Here is an 18,157-nt window from a genome sequence, read left to right on the forward strand (position 1 = left end):
CACCTCAGCAGAGAGAGCGTGTCAACCTTTGCCGCTGCCAGGAATCCAAAGACTGCAGAGGAGCAGGGAGCCGGCTTCCTCCCCTCCTGCGTCGTAATTAACAATCATCCCCAAATTTCCTTATTTTCTTAGTGTCTCCTACCCGGTGCTTCCCACGCCTGAGATGCCAACGCTGCAGGCAAGGCCAGGAGCCAAACGCCCCGGTGCGCCTCCTCCTGCCCCAGCACCAGGGAAACCAGCAGCGGCTCCTGAACAAAAGCAGGTTACTAAGCGGGGCCGAGGATGTGGCAGCGTGTCAGGCGGAGGGAGAGGGAACAGGAAGCATCAGAGAATGCACACAGCCGGGAATGTAGTCAGCAAAGAAAGAAAACAAGGAACAGAAAAGGAAAAACAAGAAAGAAGAAAGTTGGGTGGTTTTTTTTTTTTCTTCAATCAATCAGTATTTTAAGGAGAGTAAGAAAAAAGAAACTTTGGTTTAGCCTGTGGTTCAATAACATAAGAAAATGAATGTTTGGGCTGGAATTATGGCTTAGCAAATAAATGCAGTTCACTGTGGTTTTTGAAAGTGGAATAAGATTCAAGTTCCTGGTTTTTAGGATTAAGCAAATGCAGAAAGAGAAAAACACCAGCTTCTCTTTGTGGGAGGCTGGAGGGGTGTCTCGCTTGGTTCTGCTTGTTCCCTATGGAGAGAGGCAGTACGGGGGCCTGATCTGCCGGTGGAATGTCCACTCTACAGCTTATTCACCCCCGCTCCCCAGATCAAACACAACGCAGAGGGGTCATTACCAGGCCGTTGGTGTGATTGCACATGTCCCATAACGGAATCAGCGCCAGGGTCACCCGGGAACCGTCCTCCGTGGGAATTTGGTTTTGTCGAGTCATAACAGAAGAGACTGCCCACCTGTAACGACCAGAAGAGAGGCGAACTACGGTCAGCACGTCACAGCCCAGTGCAGTAAGACCTCAGCCAGAAACCGCGGCTTGTCTGACATCTCACCAATGTTTAAAACCTTCTCCTACATGCCCCAGGGGATGGTTGCCTGCCTTCACCAGCATTTAAAATTACATCTAGGGCTGAGGGAAGGGATGGGCACCTGGAAGGGAAAAGGAGACAGAGAAAACAGGGGTGAGGATTAAGGGGGGATGTTCCAGGGAGACAGAGGGTCTGGAAGGAGGGCCGGGGACAGAGATCTCCAGGCCTCCAGTCTTCACCACGGACAGGAACCCCGCCCCGAGCCCACACCACCTTCTCCTACCCAAATGCCGACTCTGCACCTGTACAAAGCCTCAGTGAAAGGCAAACAACATAACTCCTTTTGACCAGAAACCCCCTAAGAAGTCAATCAGATGTGGCATGTATTTTTTTATTATGGTGCACAGTTAATTGTCTTTTTGTTTAAAAAAATTACCATATGATTTCACTCATATGTGGAATTAAAGAAACACAACAGAGGATCATAGGGGAAGGGAGGGAAAAATAAAATAAGATAAAATCAGAGAGGGAGACAGACCATAAGAGACACTTAACTCTAGGGAACAAACACGGCTGCCGGAGGGGAGGTGAGTGGGGGGACAGGGTAACTGAGGTGACGGGCATTAAGGGAGGGGACGTGGTGAAGTAGGCATTGGATGTTATACGCAACTGAAGAATCACTGAATTCTACCCCTGACACTAATAACATACTACATGTTAATTAACTGAATTTAAATTTTTATAAAATTCACTTTACACTGAAATAGTCTATTTATAAAGGGGGAAAAGTCCTCACGACCACCCCATATGAAAGTTCATCTCCACTATCACTTGCCCACCTCAGCTGACCCCACCACTACAGGGGGAGGGCAATCTGTGTGGTTATGAAAATGCCGATCCTTACCCCAGCTTCCATTAGAACTTCGGCAAGACTACCTGTCGGGGGGCTCTAACTGGTCACAGCAGGTCACCTCTTACTGAAGTACTTCCCACTTCCAAGATCCCCAGATCACTCAGAAACCACCCCCCAACACACACAATACACAACACACACCAAAGATGCAAACAACCACACCCCGCATCCATCCCTTGCCACACCCCAACACACACGCACGCATAAACACACACACACACACACACATCCTCCCCACACCAACCTGTAGTCCTCATAAGTGAAAGCATCTTTCAAGGGCAGTTTGTTGGCATGAGGATGGGTCTGGGAATTAGAAGTTTCAGAAAGGAGACGTGGAAAGAGAAAAGGGGAAAACAGAAATCAGTCAGCAGAATTTCATTATTTAGCTGCCTAACAGATCCTAACAAGAGCCAAATGAAGCAGGAGGCGTCCAGCCGCGCTACTGAGGGATCACCATGCTCTCCGGCTCTCATACATCACTGTCAACTTAATTTGTTGTGCCCAGCAGCCGCCATAAATCTGCTTCCTCATATTTCGATACCAGAACCCACAGACACCACAGAAAGAGGATTTAAGGTGGACTGACTTTACAAACGGTGGGCAACCCACATTCTGAGAATCTGATCCAAACAGAAACCGGGAGCCTCCAAAGTTGGGGCTGTCCTGGCCTTCCTCGAATCTTCTCCCCATAACAAGCCACACATCCCTCCAGAATACATTGCAAATCTCGTCTTATATTGATAAAAGGAACAATTAAAGGCACTCTAATAAATTGAAGGTTCTCTCATTTATCTCCAACTTAAATTGTTTGGATGGAAATCAACTTGTGTGCAAATGAATCATAGACGTAAGTGTGGCTCAAGTACAGAGAATCAAGAAAACTAGTTTTGTGAAATCATAAATTTTACAAACAAGACAAAGATAAAACAGAGATTGGCCCATTTAAATCGGGACTACATTTCTTTCCCTCTGGACAAAACAACATTTGGTAAAAATGTTCCAAACCTCACACTTACGAGAATGTTTTATCCATTCCTTTTCTCTCATCACAACAACCCTCCCACCTTGGACCTTTAGAGCGTGCAAAAACTTTGTCTCAGTTAAGAAATTAAAAGTTGTTCGGGCGCCTGGGTGGCTCAGTGGGTTAAAGCCTCTGCCTTCGGCTTGGGTCATGATCTCAGGGTCCTGGGATCGAGCCCCGCATCGGGCTCTCTGCTTGGCAGGGAGCCTGCTTCCCGATCTCTCTCTGCTGCTCCCCCGGTCCTGATCTCTATCAAATAAGTAAATAAAATCTTTAAAAGAAAAAAGCTGTAACAGCATAATTTTAATCTCTGGTTCCAGTTCCGGTCTGACAGACGGCAGCAAGTGACCAAGTGAGCACACGGCCATCTCTGCGCTGCAACAAGACCCCGCCGTCCCGTCTCTGCACCGCTGCTCGTGCTCGGAGCTCAGTGTGCACGCAGTCTGGACTCCTGACACATTAGCGTCACAAGTGCACGGCCATTTATCATCGCTCCCTGTAATGTACTCGCTGGCACCACGCGCAGGACAGTAGGGGATGAGGTAAAAGTGGCTCAAACCGTAAATCAATTAGAAAACAAAAGCTTGTGCTCAGTGCGCAATTTTAGGCAAATTATATATTACAAAAGGCTGCCAATTGGGTGTTAGCTCCCAGGTGCCTGCTCTCCCGTCTAATTCTTCACCCAGTTTTAACCCTTTGGAAGAGAAGTCAAAATATAAAATTTTATGTGTGTAATTTGGAAATGCTGCAGGAACATAGATGAAATTAAAGAAGGTATGTTTCAAGTCAATACGTAAAATGACATATTGCCCAGAGTAAATTTCTAGCCGCTGGTGGTAGATCGGGATTTTCTACCTCTATTTTAAAAAAAAAGAGAGAGGAAAAAAAAAACAAAAACCTGATGCTTTGGTCAACCCCAGCGAAGATGCAAGAAACCCGAAGCCTAAAGCTTCTTTCCCTTTTCTCTGTAATGAATGAAAATGCAAAGGCCATGTTCTAAGAGCCCTAAAGATGCTTTCCATTTACCTTTATAAAATTTAACCGTAACAGTATTCAGGTCTTTCCTTATAAAGTACAAATTCAGCAGGTAAGAACTGTCCCTCCACAAACCCAGAGCCACTGTGCGGGTAAGAAGCACCACAGCAAGGGCCTCGGCTGCCAAAACCCCCTCACTTACAACACGGTGACACCTCACAGCTGTGCCACCGCGGACGGGGGCAGGATGGCATGCACACACCATAGCTCTTCAAACTCTAGGAAGTGGAAAGCATTATTGTTTCTGCCATTTTAAAATGCTTTAATTCATTTAAACTATGGAATGCACTATGATATTTTGAGAGTTGGTAAATTCCCACACTAAATCCCATAGGTATTAAGAAATTGACCCACCCTCCCCCAAAAAGTCTGACTTACTGAATGAGAGAAAGGATGACAATTTTCAAAACTGGAATGCTCAAGTCAAAACGACTTGAGCAAGGGTCTCCCACCACTCAGGACTCTGAAACCTCTTTCGATCTGCAACCTTACTCAAATAAGGCGACCTCCTCAAGGGCCAAAAAGATGGAAAACTAACTCTCCAAAATGTTTCCCTTCCTCCTGCTTATATACCTTTCTTACCAAAAACAGAAGTTCATACTCATAGTCCTGACGAAGTCATAAAGACAATTTGGGGGGGGGGGAAATAAACAAATGCTTTCTTCAGATTAATTTTGACAATTATTTTGGTTGTAGGGTTACCGAATATTTGCAGAATCTATTAGAAATAGTTGTTCTTATGTGCTTAAAAATTAAGGTGTGCCTCTTGTACGTAATTCTGATATAAAAAGCCATTCTGCCACAGAACACAGGCACTTAACAGTTATGCTGAAGCCCAATTTAATTTGACACTATGGAGAAAGGCAAACGCCTTCCATTTCAACAGGGCTCTCACCACTGTGGCACTATCGCCACCTACTGGCCTCAGGTTAGAACAGGCAGAATTCCTCAATTCCTGAATTCCTTCCTGGGGTAAAGCCTACATAACAACTTACCGTATACCTAAACTAGGGTTTATCTAGAAGAGCTACTGTTCCAGCTTTACTCGAGCAAAATTTGTTTTCTAAAAAAAACAAAATAAAACAAAACAAACAAAAAACCTACCCTACCTCTTAAAAGTATTGTACAATAGTTTTACAAGGATCTTGAACCACTGAAATATTGAAAATGATTTGCGTGTGAAAAACATTTAACTCTGAAAACAACTATTTTCACATATTCTGAAAAAATGAACAAGAATAAGAAAAACACCTCTTTCAAACACTCTTGAAAGCTCTGGACAGAATGATTTTTTTTTTTTTTTTAAACACCAAGTCTTTTAGGTTAAGGTTTAAAACCACATCTTGCAAAAATGTTAATACTAACGCAAAGTTATTTGAAAGTTCCTAAAATGTTCTTAGATGACAAGTCTTTAAGGTCATTCTTTAAAGGCAAGACAACAAATGTTCCTCACTTTATAAAGCAAAATCGGATCAAGATTTTGTTTTTCATGACATATCTTCTCCAAGAGAACATATTCCTAACTTGTAGTTTAGAGATAAAAAAGTTTATTAAAACAGAAAGCTTACACTTTGTGCCCAATTAGCTTCCGCTGTGACTCGTTTCCGAGACACAGATCTACGTGGGGTGGTAGGAGGGCCACCACACAGTGTCAGGGGCAAGTCTGGGATCTGCCAAAGCGTTCATTCCCACCCCCATAAAGACAGGGTTAGAAACTAGCCACAGAGTTTTCTGCAGATTTTCAAATGACTGATATTTTTGCTTTCTTGAGCATTATAAATATTTGAAGTTGGAGAAATAAAGAGCTGGTGAAACTCATAACCAGTTCTGAAGCCCTAAAGAGCTTACTCTTAAAAGAGGACTCCTGTTTTCTTACGCCAACAGGCAACCCAGTGAAGTTCTCTTCCGCTCCCTTTTCTGCCAAAAGGAGGTATTCCTGATGAGACACAGTAATATTGTATCTAGTACAAAATAATCACTGTGTTTGGGAAAGATTAATATCTAAAATCGCTTGTTTGGCTTCAATGAAAAGAAGTAATATTGCTAAATATGTAAGTATGACATTTTGAAGAATTTACCATATTGCATGGGTCTGGTAGCTATGCTTAAGGAAATTAAAAACCACTACAGTCAGCATATTTGATCCTTATTAAAGTTCTGTCTTGAACTATCACTCACATAAAACAAAAATAAACCGAGAGGAAATTTAAATAAAACCTATGGATTACAAGAGTTTGAAGATGAAAAAATGAACAATATTCTGGCTTTAAAAAATTGATTTAGCATGCAGCTTCTCTTTATAGTCCCTTGATAAAAATGAAATCTCCCTAACAAACACTTAATAAAACCTGTCAATATCTCTGGAAAGAAAAATGACACAAATGCATTAAGTATTAAATACCCTTGGAAAAAGTCACATATTCCATGAATTTTTGATGCACTATCTTGACATTAATGTAAAACCTTGATATTTATAATTGACAGAGATTTAATAAAGTAGAAAAGAAGATGGCTGCTGCACGGCATGCCGATTGTTGGGCTGATCCGAAATGAGAGACACAGACGCGTGCTTAAACTAAACCAACAGTTAATATGTGTTACACAGATCAGCTGCAGCCTTATTTTAAGCTCATACAACAAACCTTTGTGGAGAACCAAAATAAGCAGACTTCGTTATTATGTGAATTCCTGATTCAGAAACGTCTAGTATGGGAAACAGCTTTGCAACAGCTCTGCACACGAACAAAATGCGTTTGACTTAAAGTTTGTTTTCTTTTTAACATCTAACAGAAAGCATTTTTAAAATAAATCAAACCGAAGTTAAATGCTCCCACATACAGAGAGAGCGGCATTTCCTAAAATAATTCTCCGAAGGAACGTATTCAACCTGAGGAAAGATGCAAAACCCTCTAAGAAAAAAAAAAAAAAAAAAAGGATTAAAACACGCAAACAGCCTCTGAGACACAAACACCAAACACTTTTCAAAATCAGATCTTCACTTTTCTAAAGAACACTCCCCCCGCCATGTAGACTTTTATGAGGAAATCAAGTTGAACACATTCAATAATCACCTCACAGAGGCATTTAAATATACTAAAAGGAGAGTGGCTCAGTTCATAAAAATGACTCCTAAATACTGTATTTTAAACAATTTATAGCCTGCTAGAATATGTAATTGTTAATTTCAAAAATATATGTGGTAGTTCAGTGACTTAGTAACGGCTCCACAGTATCGGGGAGGCCAAAACACGTAATTCAGAAGTTGTACCTGGTTTAGGCTGATTTAAAAAAAAAAAAAAAAAAGTAATAGCATGCAATTAAAATTTTCCAACTAAAATATGACGAAGATTATATTCAGCTTCACTTCTTAAGTGTGTATTAAAAGGGACAGCACAGTTAACTAGCTGTGGGCAGTCACACCTAATTCTAGTGATGGGTCCTTTTCTCTTATTCCTACAAGGATAAAACCCGTCCCGGCACCTCAGATCTGAGCTGTGGGTGGACACAATGACACGTCTGGGGGCCGTGACTCCTCCTCAAAGAAGCGAGAGCTCTTTGGTGCTTTCCACGCCCCGAGAGACTCCTCCGCAGAGCAGCCCCGTGCCATCCTCCCTAAGCCCAGCGTGGCTCAGGCTCGCAGAAATGTTAGGTCCGGGCAGACTAGGAGACAAGAGAGGCGAAAGGCAGCTTTACCCCCCAGTCCGGACGCGGGGGCAGACCCTGCTCTCCAACGCGATTCCACATCACAGAGGGAAAGAGGCCAGAGGGTGATCAGAAGGCAAGAAGGGTTTCCCCCGCAGGACGAAGAAGGAAGGAGACAGGGCGGGAGGGAAACAAAACGAAGAAAAGGGGAACGCGTGGACAGGGCAGGGGAGGACAGCAGGAGAGAAAGGGGAAAACGCAGAGTCGGGTGGGCGGTGCTGCAGAAGCGAGGTTGACACGGCGCACGGAGGCGTCTGGCCCAGGGAAGGCCGCACCGGCAGCACTTTCAAGCTCCACCCGCCCTGCGTTTCCTCAGCAGACACAACACAGCTGAGCGAACGACAACCTGCAGAGGAGCCGCGGGATGTAGAAGCCGGCTCGGATGGCCACGCGTCAGAATCAGAGCAGGGCTCGCGTATTGGCTCTTGAGGGGAAAAAATCAATTTTTAAGACTTTTATTTTTAAAAGGCAGATTACATTCAATTCTTCAGGGAATTTTCCACCATAAAGTTCTCTGAATTCAATCTCATCAAATAAATACGTCAATACACATACAATTAAAATTATTTGCTTTTCACTTGGATACACTTATTTAATTTTTCTATAAAAATGTGTATTACCTTGAAATAAAAATGTTTAGATTAAGAAAATAAGATTAGTGGAAAAAATATCAACATTCAATAAACTTTCAAAATTACTCTAAGATGGAAGAATTGGTGTTTTATTAGAAGACACTGAAACCTGTAACCTGTATTCAGTTTAAATTAAATTGAAATTTGCTGAAACACTGCAAAAGAGATGCCTCCTCAAAAACTTTACTAGTCACCAACTGTAAACCCTGAAGATAGACACCCAGGAACCAAATACAGTCATGATCGATCAGCATTTTCTGACTGCCAACCATTGATCCACTCACCGAACGTTTACTGACTCGGGGGGAAAAAGGTGAAGACAGGTTAGGACTAGAACTTCATTCATTCAGCGGATATTTACTGACCATGTGAAACGGAAGACGCTCTGGCAGGTGCCGTGTGACAGGGGGACGAAAAGACATGGCAATGCCTCAGGGGGGTTCGGCCCAGCGGCAGTCAGGTGAGTCCCTTAACACAAGCCGGAAGACCCCTCTCCGGGGCCACCCTCGCCAACCACCCTGGGCTCCCTGCTCTGCCTCCTCCGGGCCAACCCCAGCCTGCTGCCCCGTGAGTGTGCGTGTGCAAGCGCACGTGTGCACACGTATGTGCATGCGTGAGAGCATCTGAGGCGGGTTTCTAGTGAGGCGGGGGGCACGCCTGTTCTGACCACCAGAGACTCTCCAGGGACTCGCATGGTGCTTCATTCAAAGAACTCGGCCGCCTTCAAGTGCGAAGGAGACGCTCCACCCTTTGCTGGGCGGCGGAGACGGCGCGGACCCTGTGGAATCAGATTTCCTCTCTGGCTCCGTAACAGCCCAGACCAGAGGCAAGACACAGGACGTGACAACTTCCCAAAGCACCATGACTCCACAGCAGGCGAGCGGCAGGGCCGAGGGACCAGGTGAGCCGGCTGCAGTGCAGAGGTGTTCGCACAGGCTGCAGAAACACAGCTCTCCTTCTCCGTTCCTTCCGCCTCCCATCCCGATCGGGACAGTCTCCCAACATCCAGGGGTCAGAGAATACGCTTTCTGCCTCTCTCTCTTTTCCCCCAAATCTACCTTTAAACACGTTTGTCTGAGAGAGCTCTGCTCTAAGCATCCAAGAGGGAGCAAAGGGGCCCACGCATGGCAGTCCTCTGTGCCGGGCGGCCACAAATGTCCCTCCTCCACACTCCCCCTCACTCAGCAGCGTGCACCTGTAGGGTCGGCCCGTCCCCTGCCGTGTCATCTCTCACCGGCCAGCCCCCTGCACCTCCACTGCCCTGCTTGGAAAGGGGGCTGGACAAGTAACTGCTATCTTCTTTTAAGTTCTAAAATGCTTTGTTTCTTTGTCTTTTGACACTCCCCCACCTATCTCAATCTACTGATTAAGCTAAGGACTCTACTCCCTAATCAAGAGGACAATTCCAGCAGGTAATCTGTGCTTCTCGATAAGGTACTTCACACTTGCCGCTCCTCCAACTTATCGATAATGAAAGTGGAGATACACAGAACAGTAAAAAGCAGTTGTTTCCGAAGGACACATCTGCTTAAGAAAGCAGGCTCGAATTCCTCGTCATCAGCTTCTTAGTACCTTACGTTTCATTTCAGTTATTTCAGATTTCAGTGATTCGGGATAAAGACTCTGGACTCTGGTCAAACTAATCAATGCAGCACGATCAGAGTCCCCAGTCACTTGTAAGATGAGAACATTATGACCACCACTGTGAAACCAATCTCCTTGACGGGATGGCTGACACTCAGAGCATGCATATAAACTCTTGTCCTAGAAAACGAAGTACCATGCTTGGTGCATAGCACGGCTCTCTGCATCTCCAGGAGAGAGACAGAGAGGAGGCAGGGAGGGAGGGAGGTTGATATCAGCGATGGCTAAGTGCTCTGTGCAAGGAACTGTTTCGAGAACTTTACATGTATTTATATACAGTTGACCCTTGAACAACACGGTTTGAATTGTGCAGGTCTACTTCTCTACGAATTTTTTTACAGTCCAGTCCTGTAAATGTATTTTTCTCTTCCTTGGTATTCTCTTAACATTTTCTTTCTTCTAGCTTACTTTATCATAAGAATACACTACATAATACATATACAAACTATGTGCTAACCAACGGTCTACATTATCCATAACATTATCCATAACACTTCTGTCAAGTGTTATTGGTTACTGGTAGTTAAGTTTTTGGGGAGTAAAAAGGTGTAAGTGGATTTTCACTGGGGGTGGAAGGGGTCAGTGTTCCTAACCCCCGCATTGTCCCAGGGCCACCTATAATTTAATCATTGTGATGCCTAGGAAACAGGCACTGTTATTACCCATGCTACTGATGCCATAACTGATGGGCACAGAACAGTATGTCCAAGGTTGCCCAGTAATAACTGGTGGGACGGGGGAAAGACTCAGGCCTGGATGTTACTTTAAGGCAAAGGACAACCAGCTGTCCTACTTTCATAAATACAGCGAAAGTTCTGATTTGGTAAATACATTTTTTTCTTGATGGAATTCTAGAAAAATGTTTGGTAAATATTGCTATCACTTAAAATTCAGCATAAATTCCCGGGTGGTTCAGTCGGTTAAGTGTCTGCCTTTGGCTCGGTCGTGATCCCAGGGTCCTGTTCAGCCCGGGGTCTGCTTTTCCCACTCCCTCTGCCCCTCCCCGCCAACTTGTGCTCATTCTCAATAAATAAAATCTTTAAAAAAAAAAACAACTTTTTTTTTTAATTAAAAAAAATAAAGTAAAATTCAGCATATTGGGCCACCTGGCTGACTTAATCAGAAGAGCACATAGGACTCTTGATCTCAGGGTTGTGAGTTCAAGCCCCACACTGGGTATAGAGATTAGTTAAACAAACTGAAAATTCAGCATAAGCCCAAACCTGCCACCCCAGCAGGCCAAAACCGGAGGCCTTCCCAAGCATGCCTGCTCTGGGAAACTCCCTCCATGCACTAGAATGCCTACGACAGTCAGAGCCAGAACCGTGCTGGCAGCTGTGCCAGAGACCTGCCCTACACAGAGTGGGTGTGCGCCAACTGCAGCCCAGCCACAACAGAAGGGTGCAGGCAACCCACACAGGGCTCATCCCCAGAGCACCTGGCTTGGGCGACCAGGGCGGTTGCTCTAGTGGGTCCCATAGGACACCTTCTGCATAAAGAAACTCCTTCAAGGCCAGGAGACATAACTGATCAACCTGATACATAGAAATAAACAGAGTCAGGCAAAATGAGGGGACAGAGGAATATGTTCCAAATAAAATAAGACAAAACCTTCGAAAAAGAATAAATGAAAGAGTTAAGTGATCTACCAGAGAAAGAGTTCAGAGTAATGATCATGAAGACGCTCTCTGAATTCAAGAGAAGAATGGACGAACACAGTGAGAACCTCAACAAAGGTGAAAATAGAAAAAAGACTCAGAGCTGAAGAATACAGTAACTAAGATGGAAAACACCCTTCAGGGAATCAACAGCAGATCAGAAGATGCAGAACAGAGCAGCAGTCTGGAAGATGGGGTAGTGGAAATCACCCAACCGAAACAGCAAAAAGAAAGAAGAAATTTTAAAATGAGGATAGTTTAAGGGGCCTCTGAGACAACATAAAGTGCACTACCATTCACACTATAGGGCTCCCCGAGGGAGAAGCAAGAGAGAAAGGGATAGAAAACCTATTTGAAGAAATAATGGCTGAAAATCTCTCTAACCTGCTGAGGAAATAGACATCAGATCCAGGAGGCACAGAGAGTTCCAAATAAGATGAACCAAAGAAACCCATACCAAGACACATTATAATTAAAGTTTCAACAGTTAAAGAGAGAATCTTAAAAGCAGCAGGGGATAAACAACTAGTTTTGTACAAGGGAGCCCCCGCCTAAGACTCGGAGTTTTCAGCAGAAACTTTACAGGCCAGATGGGAGTAACACAATATACTCAAGGTCCTGAAGGGCCAAACTGACAATCGAGAAGACTCTACCCAGTAAAGCTGTGTTATCTCTAAGGAGCTTCCCAGACAAGAAAAGCTAAAGGAGTCCATCATTACCAAACCAGCTTCGCAGGAAATGTTAAAGGGATTTCTTTAAACAGAAAAGGCCATAACTAGAAATTAACACACACACACACACACACACAACTCACTGGTAAAGGTAAATGTAGAGTTCACAGCTGATATGAAGGTTAAAAAACAAAGTAGTAAAATCATCTAGACCTACAATAATTCATCAAAGGATATACAAAATAAGATATGCACAATATGAGGTCAAAACAAAACTCCACCAAAAATCTATCAGTAGTAATAAATGAACTCAGTATAGTTGTGGGATACAAATAATACACAAAAACTAATTGTACATAAATCTGTGGCATTTCTAAATTCTAATAATAAATTATCAGACAAAGAAATTAAGGAAACAATCCCATTTACAACTGCATCAAAAAGAATAATATAGGGGCGCCTAGGTGGCTCAGTGGGTTAAGCCTCTGCCTTTGGCTCAGGTCATGATCTCAGGGTCCTGGGATCGAGCTCCACATCGGGCTCTCTGCTCAGCAGAAGTCTGTTTCCCCCTCTCTCTCTGCCTGCCTCTCTGCCTATTTGTGATCTCTCTCTGTCAAATAAATAAATAAAACCTTAAAAAAAAAAAAAAGAAGGGGCGCCTGGGTGGCTCAGTGGGTTAAAGCTCTGCCTTTGGCTCAGTTCATGATCCCAGGGTCCTGGGATCGAGCCCCGCATCAGGCTCTCTGCTCAGCGGGAGCCTGCTTCCCCCTCTCTCTCTCTGCCTGCCTCTCTGCCTATTTGTGATCTCTCTCTGTCAAATAAATTTTAAAAAAAAGAAGAAGAATATGCCTAAGAATAAATTTAACTAAGGAGGTGAAAGACCTATACTCTGAAAACTATAAACACTGATGAAAAATATTAAAGATGATATTAGAAAAATATTAAAGATGATATTACTAAATGGGAAAGATATACTGTGTTCATGGATTGGAACAATTAATATTGTTAAAATGTCCATACTACCTACAGCAATCCACAATTTAATGGAATCCCTATCAAATACCAACAGCTTTTTCACAGAACTAGAACAAATAATTCTAAAATTTGTATGGAGCCACAGAAGACCCCAAATGGCCAATGCAATTTTAAGAAACAAGAACAGGGCATACCCATCCCAGGTTTTGAACTATACTACAAAGCAACAGTAATCAAAACAGTATGGTACTGGCAAAAAACAGATACACAAACCAACAGAATAGAATATAGAGTTCAGAAATAAATCCACAACTCTACGGTCAATCTTTAACAGAGACAGGAATACACAACGGAGAGAAAGACAGTCTCTTCAATAAACGGTGCTGGAAAAACTAGACTATTACATGCAAGAGAATGAATCTGGACCACTTTCCTACACCACATACAAAAATAAACTCAACCAGATTAAAGACTTATATGTAAGAGTAGAATCCATAAAACTGCTAGGAAAAAAATACACAGGAAGTAAGCTCTTGAACAAGTGGTCTGAGCAATATTTTTTGGGTATGTCTTCTCAAGCAAGGGCAACAAAAGTACAAATAAACAAAATGGGACTACATCAAACTAAAAGGCAATTTGTTACAGTGAAAGAAACCATCAACAAAATAAAAAAGCAACTTTCTGAATGGGAGAAGATACTTTCAAATCACAAAATCAATAAGGAGTTAATATCTAAAATACATAAAGCACTCACACACCTCAATATCAAAAAAAGCCAAACAAACCAATTAGAAAATGGGCAGAGGACCTAAATACACATTTCCTGAAATCATACAGATGGCCAACAGACACATGAAAAGATCCTCGACATCACTCATCATCAGGGAAATACAAATCAAAACCACAATGAGATACACTGTCAGAATGGCCCAGATCAACAGCACAGGAAACAACAGGTGTTGGCGAGGATGCAGAGAAGGGGAACCCTCTTGCATTATTGGCAGGAATGCAAACTGGTACAACCAGTCTGGAAAACAGTATGGTGATTCCTCAAAAAATTAAAAATAGAACTATCCTATGATCTAGCAATTCTACTTCTTGGTATTTATCTGAAGAAAATGAAAACACTAATCCAAAAAGATATATGTTCACTGCAGCATAATTTACAAGGGCCAAGATACGGAAGCAATCTAAGTGTCCATCGATAGATGAGTGGATAAAGATGTGGTGTGGAGGGGTGCCTGGATGGCTCAGTTCGCTAAGCATCTGCCTTCGGCTCAGGTCATGATCCCAGGGTCCTGGGATTGAGTCCCACATCAGGCTCTTTGCTCAGTGGAGAGCCTGCTTCTTCCTCTCCTCCCTGCTCATACTCTCTCTCACTCTGTCACTCTCTCTCTCTCAAATAAATAAAAATCTAAAAAAAAAAAAAAGATGTGGTATGTATGTATGTGTACAATATACATTATAACATATTAAGTATAATGATATGATCACATATTATTTATTATACCCTTCACCATAATACATAATATTTTATATATATACACATATACATAGAAAGAGAGAGAACACATGCGAGAGAGAGAATGGAATATTATGCAGCCACAAAAAAGAATGAAATCTTGCCATCTGAAACAGCATGGATGGACCCAGACAATACTATGCTAAGTGAAATGAGTCAAAGAGAGAAAGACACGTGCGGGGTCTAGATATGTGGAATCCAAAAATGAAACAAAACAGAAACAGACTCATACACACAGAGAACAATCTGGTGATTGCCAGAGGGGAGAGGGGTAGGGATGGATGAAATTGGGGAAGGGGATTAAAAGGTATAAACTTCCAGTTATAAAATAAATAAGACCCGGGGATGCAACGTACAGTTTAGGGAACATAGTTAATGATACTATAATAACTTTGTATGGTACTGGATGGTAGCTAGATTTATCATTGTGATCATCTTGTAATATACATAAATGAATCACTATGTTGTACACCTGAAACTAATGTAATATTGTATGTCAATTACGCATCAACAAAATAAAATAAAAATAAAATGCAACATAGAGATATTCTGAAGGACAATATAAAGCTTAGAGGTAAGTGATATTAGTGAGACTAGGACAGTGAATCCATGATTTTGCAACCATCAGGAAGGATACCATATTTACTTAAAAGTAACTTCCACTATCATAAAATCCCAGACGTAGACGGTAACTCAGAAATCACCTGGCCCAATTCCCTTCATGTCGGACAGAAGAATGCTGGCCCCAGAAATCACGTGTGTATCAAATACATGTAGACACGTATGCTCCCCTTCCCTGCATTATATTTGGAATTCGTATTGGTATTCAATACCAAATAATTGGTATTATTTGGATATTATTTGGTATTATTTGGATATTGGTATTATTTGGAATATCTTTCCAGTATTTTCTTCACTAGAATTACGCCACACTAGTGTTCCAACAACTTCCAATATTCCATTATCTGGAATTCCCATCATTCTTGTGATAAGTCTGAACAGCCTCTAAAACACCCACAGGTGTATCAATCATTAAACCTGTACTATCTCCAAGTTCTTACACGACAATAACTTTTTGGCTACTTTCAACTCTCCTAGTTATCATGTTGTTAGGGAAATGAACCTTGGCCCCTTAAATGTTCTGCCTTTAGGCCCAAAGGAAACTGAAGGAGTCTGTTAAGTAGCTAGTAAGGCTGAACTCCAAGAGTGCAGCCTGGAAGCTGAGAAGCCGCAGCTCTCAGACTTGGGGCTCTGATAAAGATGGGTCAACCAGGGGCGCCTGGGTGGCTCAGTGGGTTAAAGCCTCTGCCTTCAGCTCAGGTCATGATCCCAGGGTCCTGGGATCGAGCCCCACATCAGACTCTCTGCTCTGGGGGAGCCTGCTTCCTCCTCTCTCTCTCTGTCTGCCTCTCTGCCTAGTTGTGATTTCTCTCTGTCAAATAAATAAAATATTAAAAAAAAAAAAAAAAAAAAAAAAGATGGGTCAACCGCTGACGGGATCAATCGATCCTAACGTCATAAAAGGACCCCCACAGTGGGAGCCTGTGAAACGCCCACGTGCTCAGGCATACCACTGAAGTCCCCACACATGCTGTCACCAGCTGCCACAAGTTTACTTCGGTCAGTCCCAACACAACAAAATCTAGGGCAAAGGTGCCTGCTGGTCACGAGAGGTGGGTGGGGATGTGTGTCCGAGAACCCAGTTCCACGGTGAAGCTGGTGTCGCCACGGCCCCTGCAGCCGCTTCTATCCACAGAGAGTCCGTGGACGTGTCAGTTGTGAACGCACTGTCCCAGCGCAATTTCCCTGGGTCACTGGTCGGACAGCAAAGTACAAAAGTTCCAAGGGAAGAGAGGGGTAGAGGCCTCTGAACTTCTGTCAAACTAAGTTGCCGATAAAAAGTCTAGCTCAGAAAAGTCTTAATAACCTTTGTATCTCCTGAAAAGAGGACTTTCAAAAGTATGGCAGTGAGATATGACAAATATTCAACATTACTGGTAAAAAATGTCTCCGTTAAAACCGCAATGAACTGAATTATAAGGTTATATTTATTCGAATCAAAACAAAACACTCTCACACTCAGTCAAGACACTCATTGACTAACCAAACGTAATTTCAAATGTCCATGACTTTGGATGGAGTAGTTGAGAAGCAAAGAGATCTGATATTCATCTTTGGTTGATAAAATTTCCTCTCTCATCTCATTAGAATCCAAAATAGGTACCAAAACTCTTGAAACACGGTTGTACCAAGAAAAACAAAAACAAACAACGGGCACCAAGATGCCATCAGCACTTACTGGCTATTTCCCCATCAGTATTAACACTTCCTCGGGGAAAATAAAGATATCATAAAGAAAAATTCTTCCGTGAGAAATATAAGAGTTAGATTTACCCTGCAACTGTGTAGGGCATGAAGTGATGAAGAACCAGGCCAGGCCATGCAGGGACTGCCCTGAGCTTTACCTGCTCCCGTCTCAGGAGGACAAGCCTACTGAGAGCCGAGCAGAGCCGAGCAGTACCAGGCAGAAAAGTCCCATCTGCCTGATTCCTTCTCCAAAAAATTACAAGTTGCCTTATATTTTCTTAATTAAATGTCTTACTGATCAATAGTTATGTAATGGATTTCACTCGTTTTGGTTTTTTGGTTTTCAGAAGAAACGCAATCTCACATCCTAAGAATAATGCTATTTTGATGGAGCAGTTTCTGGACACAAATTTCCAATGGAACAGTTTAAAAATTGATTTGTTTGTGAGAAAGAGAGAGAGTGAGAGAGAGCATGAGCAAGGTGAGGGGCAGAAGGGGAAGCAGACTCTCCGCCAAGCACGGAGCCTGATACAGGGCTTGATCCCAGGACCCTGAGATCATGACCTGAGCCAAAGGCAGATGCTTAACCGACTGAGCCACCAAGGCACCCCTTCAATGGAACAGTTTAATCAGTGCCTCTTCACTTGGAACAGAGAGCTAAAAATCCAATATGCTGACTTAAGTCATCTTTTGATACAAGATGATTTTTTATTATAGCCACAGTGAGAAGAGATTTTAGAACTGGGTTTTGAAATGCAGATCTGACTCCTGACCCAGAGTCCTACAACTTGGAGAACTCGAGGACACTGGGCAGCGAGAACAGACACGGGAACGGCTGACTGCCAGTCCCAGCATCCATCAGAGGGCACGGCAGGGCAGTGGAAAGGACCTGGGCCGCAGGGGCTTGACGAACTCTCGAGTGTGGAATGTTCTTGATAAATGGGATTAAAGGCAGAAGGAAGACAGGACATTATGTCAAAGGACAGGGACTTTAGAACAAAGCTAGGATAGCACTACCAGAGAGCTCCCGGCATGGGCCCCAGCTCGCCTTGGCACTGGTTGGCGGGGTCGAGGGAGGCTGTTCTTTCTCAGCGGGACGAAAGC

At 43.1% G+C, this 18,157-nt stretch overlaps 1 protein-coding gene across 4 annotated transcripts in view; it reads right to left on the reverse strand.

Annotated features, from left to right (window-relative positions):
• SETD3 (SET domain containing 3, actin histidine methyltransferase) overlaps positions 1-18,157 on the reverse strand; it is a 79,027-nt gene that overhangs the window by 14,632 nt on the left and 46,238 nt on the right. For all 4 annotated transcript variants that reach the window (XM_046008778.1, XM_046008775.1, XM_046008776.1 and 1 more), the window contains 2 exons: positions 2,131-2,189; positions 787-901 (listed from right to left, as the gene is read on the reverse strand). In XM_046008778.1, coding sequence (XP_045864734.1) covers positions 787-901; positions 2,131-2,189 — 174 coding nt within the window. The remainder of the gene's footprint in view (positions 1-786; positions 902-2,130; positions 2,190-18,157) is intronic.

Source organism: Meles meles, chromosome 6 (genome assembly GCF_922984935.1).
Source record: "Meles meles chromosome 6, mMelMel3.1 paternal haplotype, whole genome shotgun sequence".
Classification (NCBI taxonomy): domain Eukaryota; kingdom Metazoa; phylum Chordata; class Mammalia; order Carnivora; family Mustelidae; genus Meles; species Meles meles.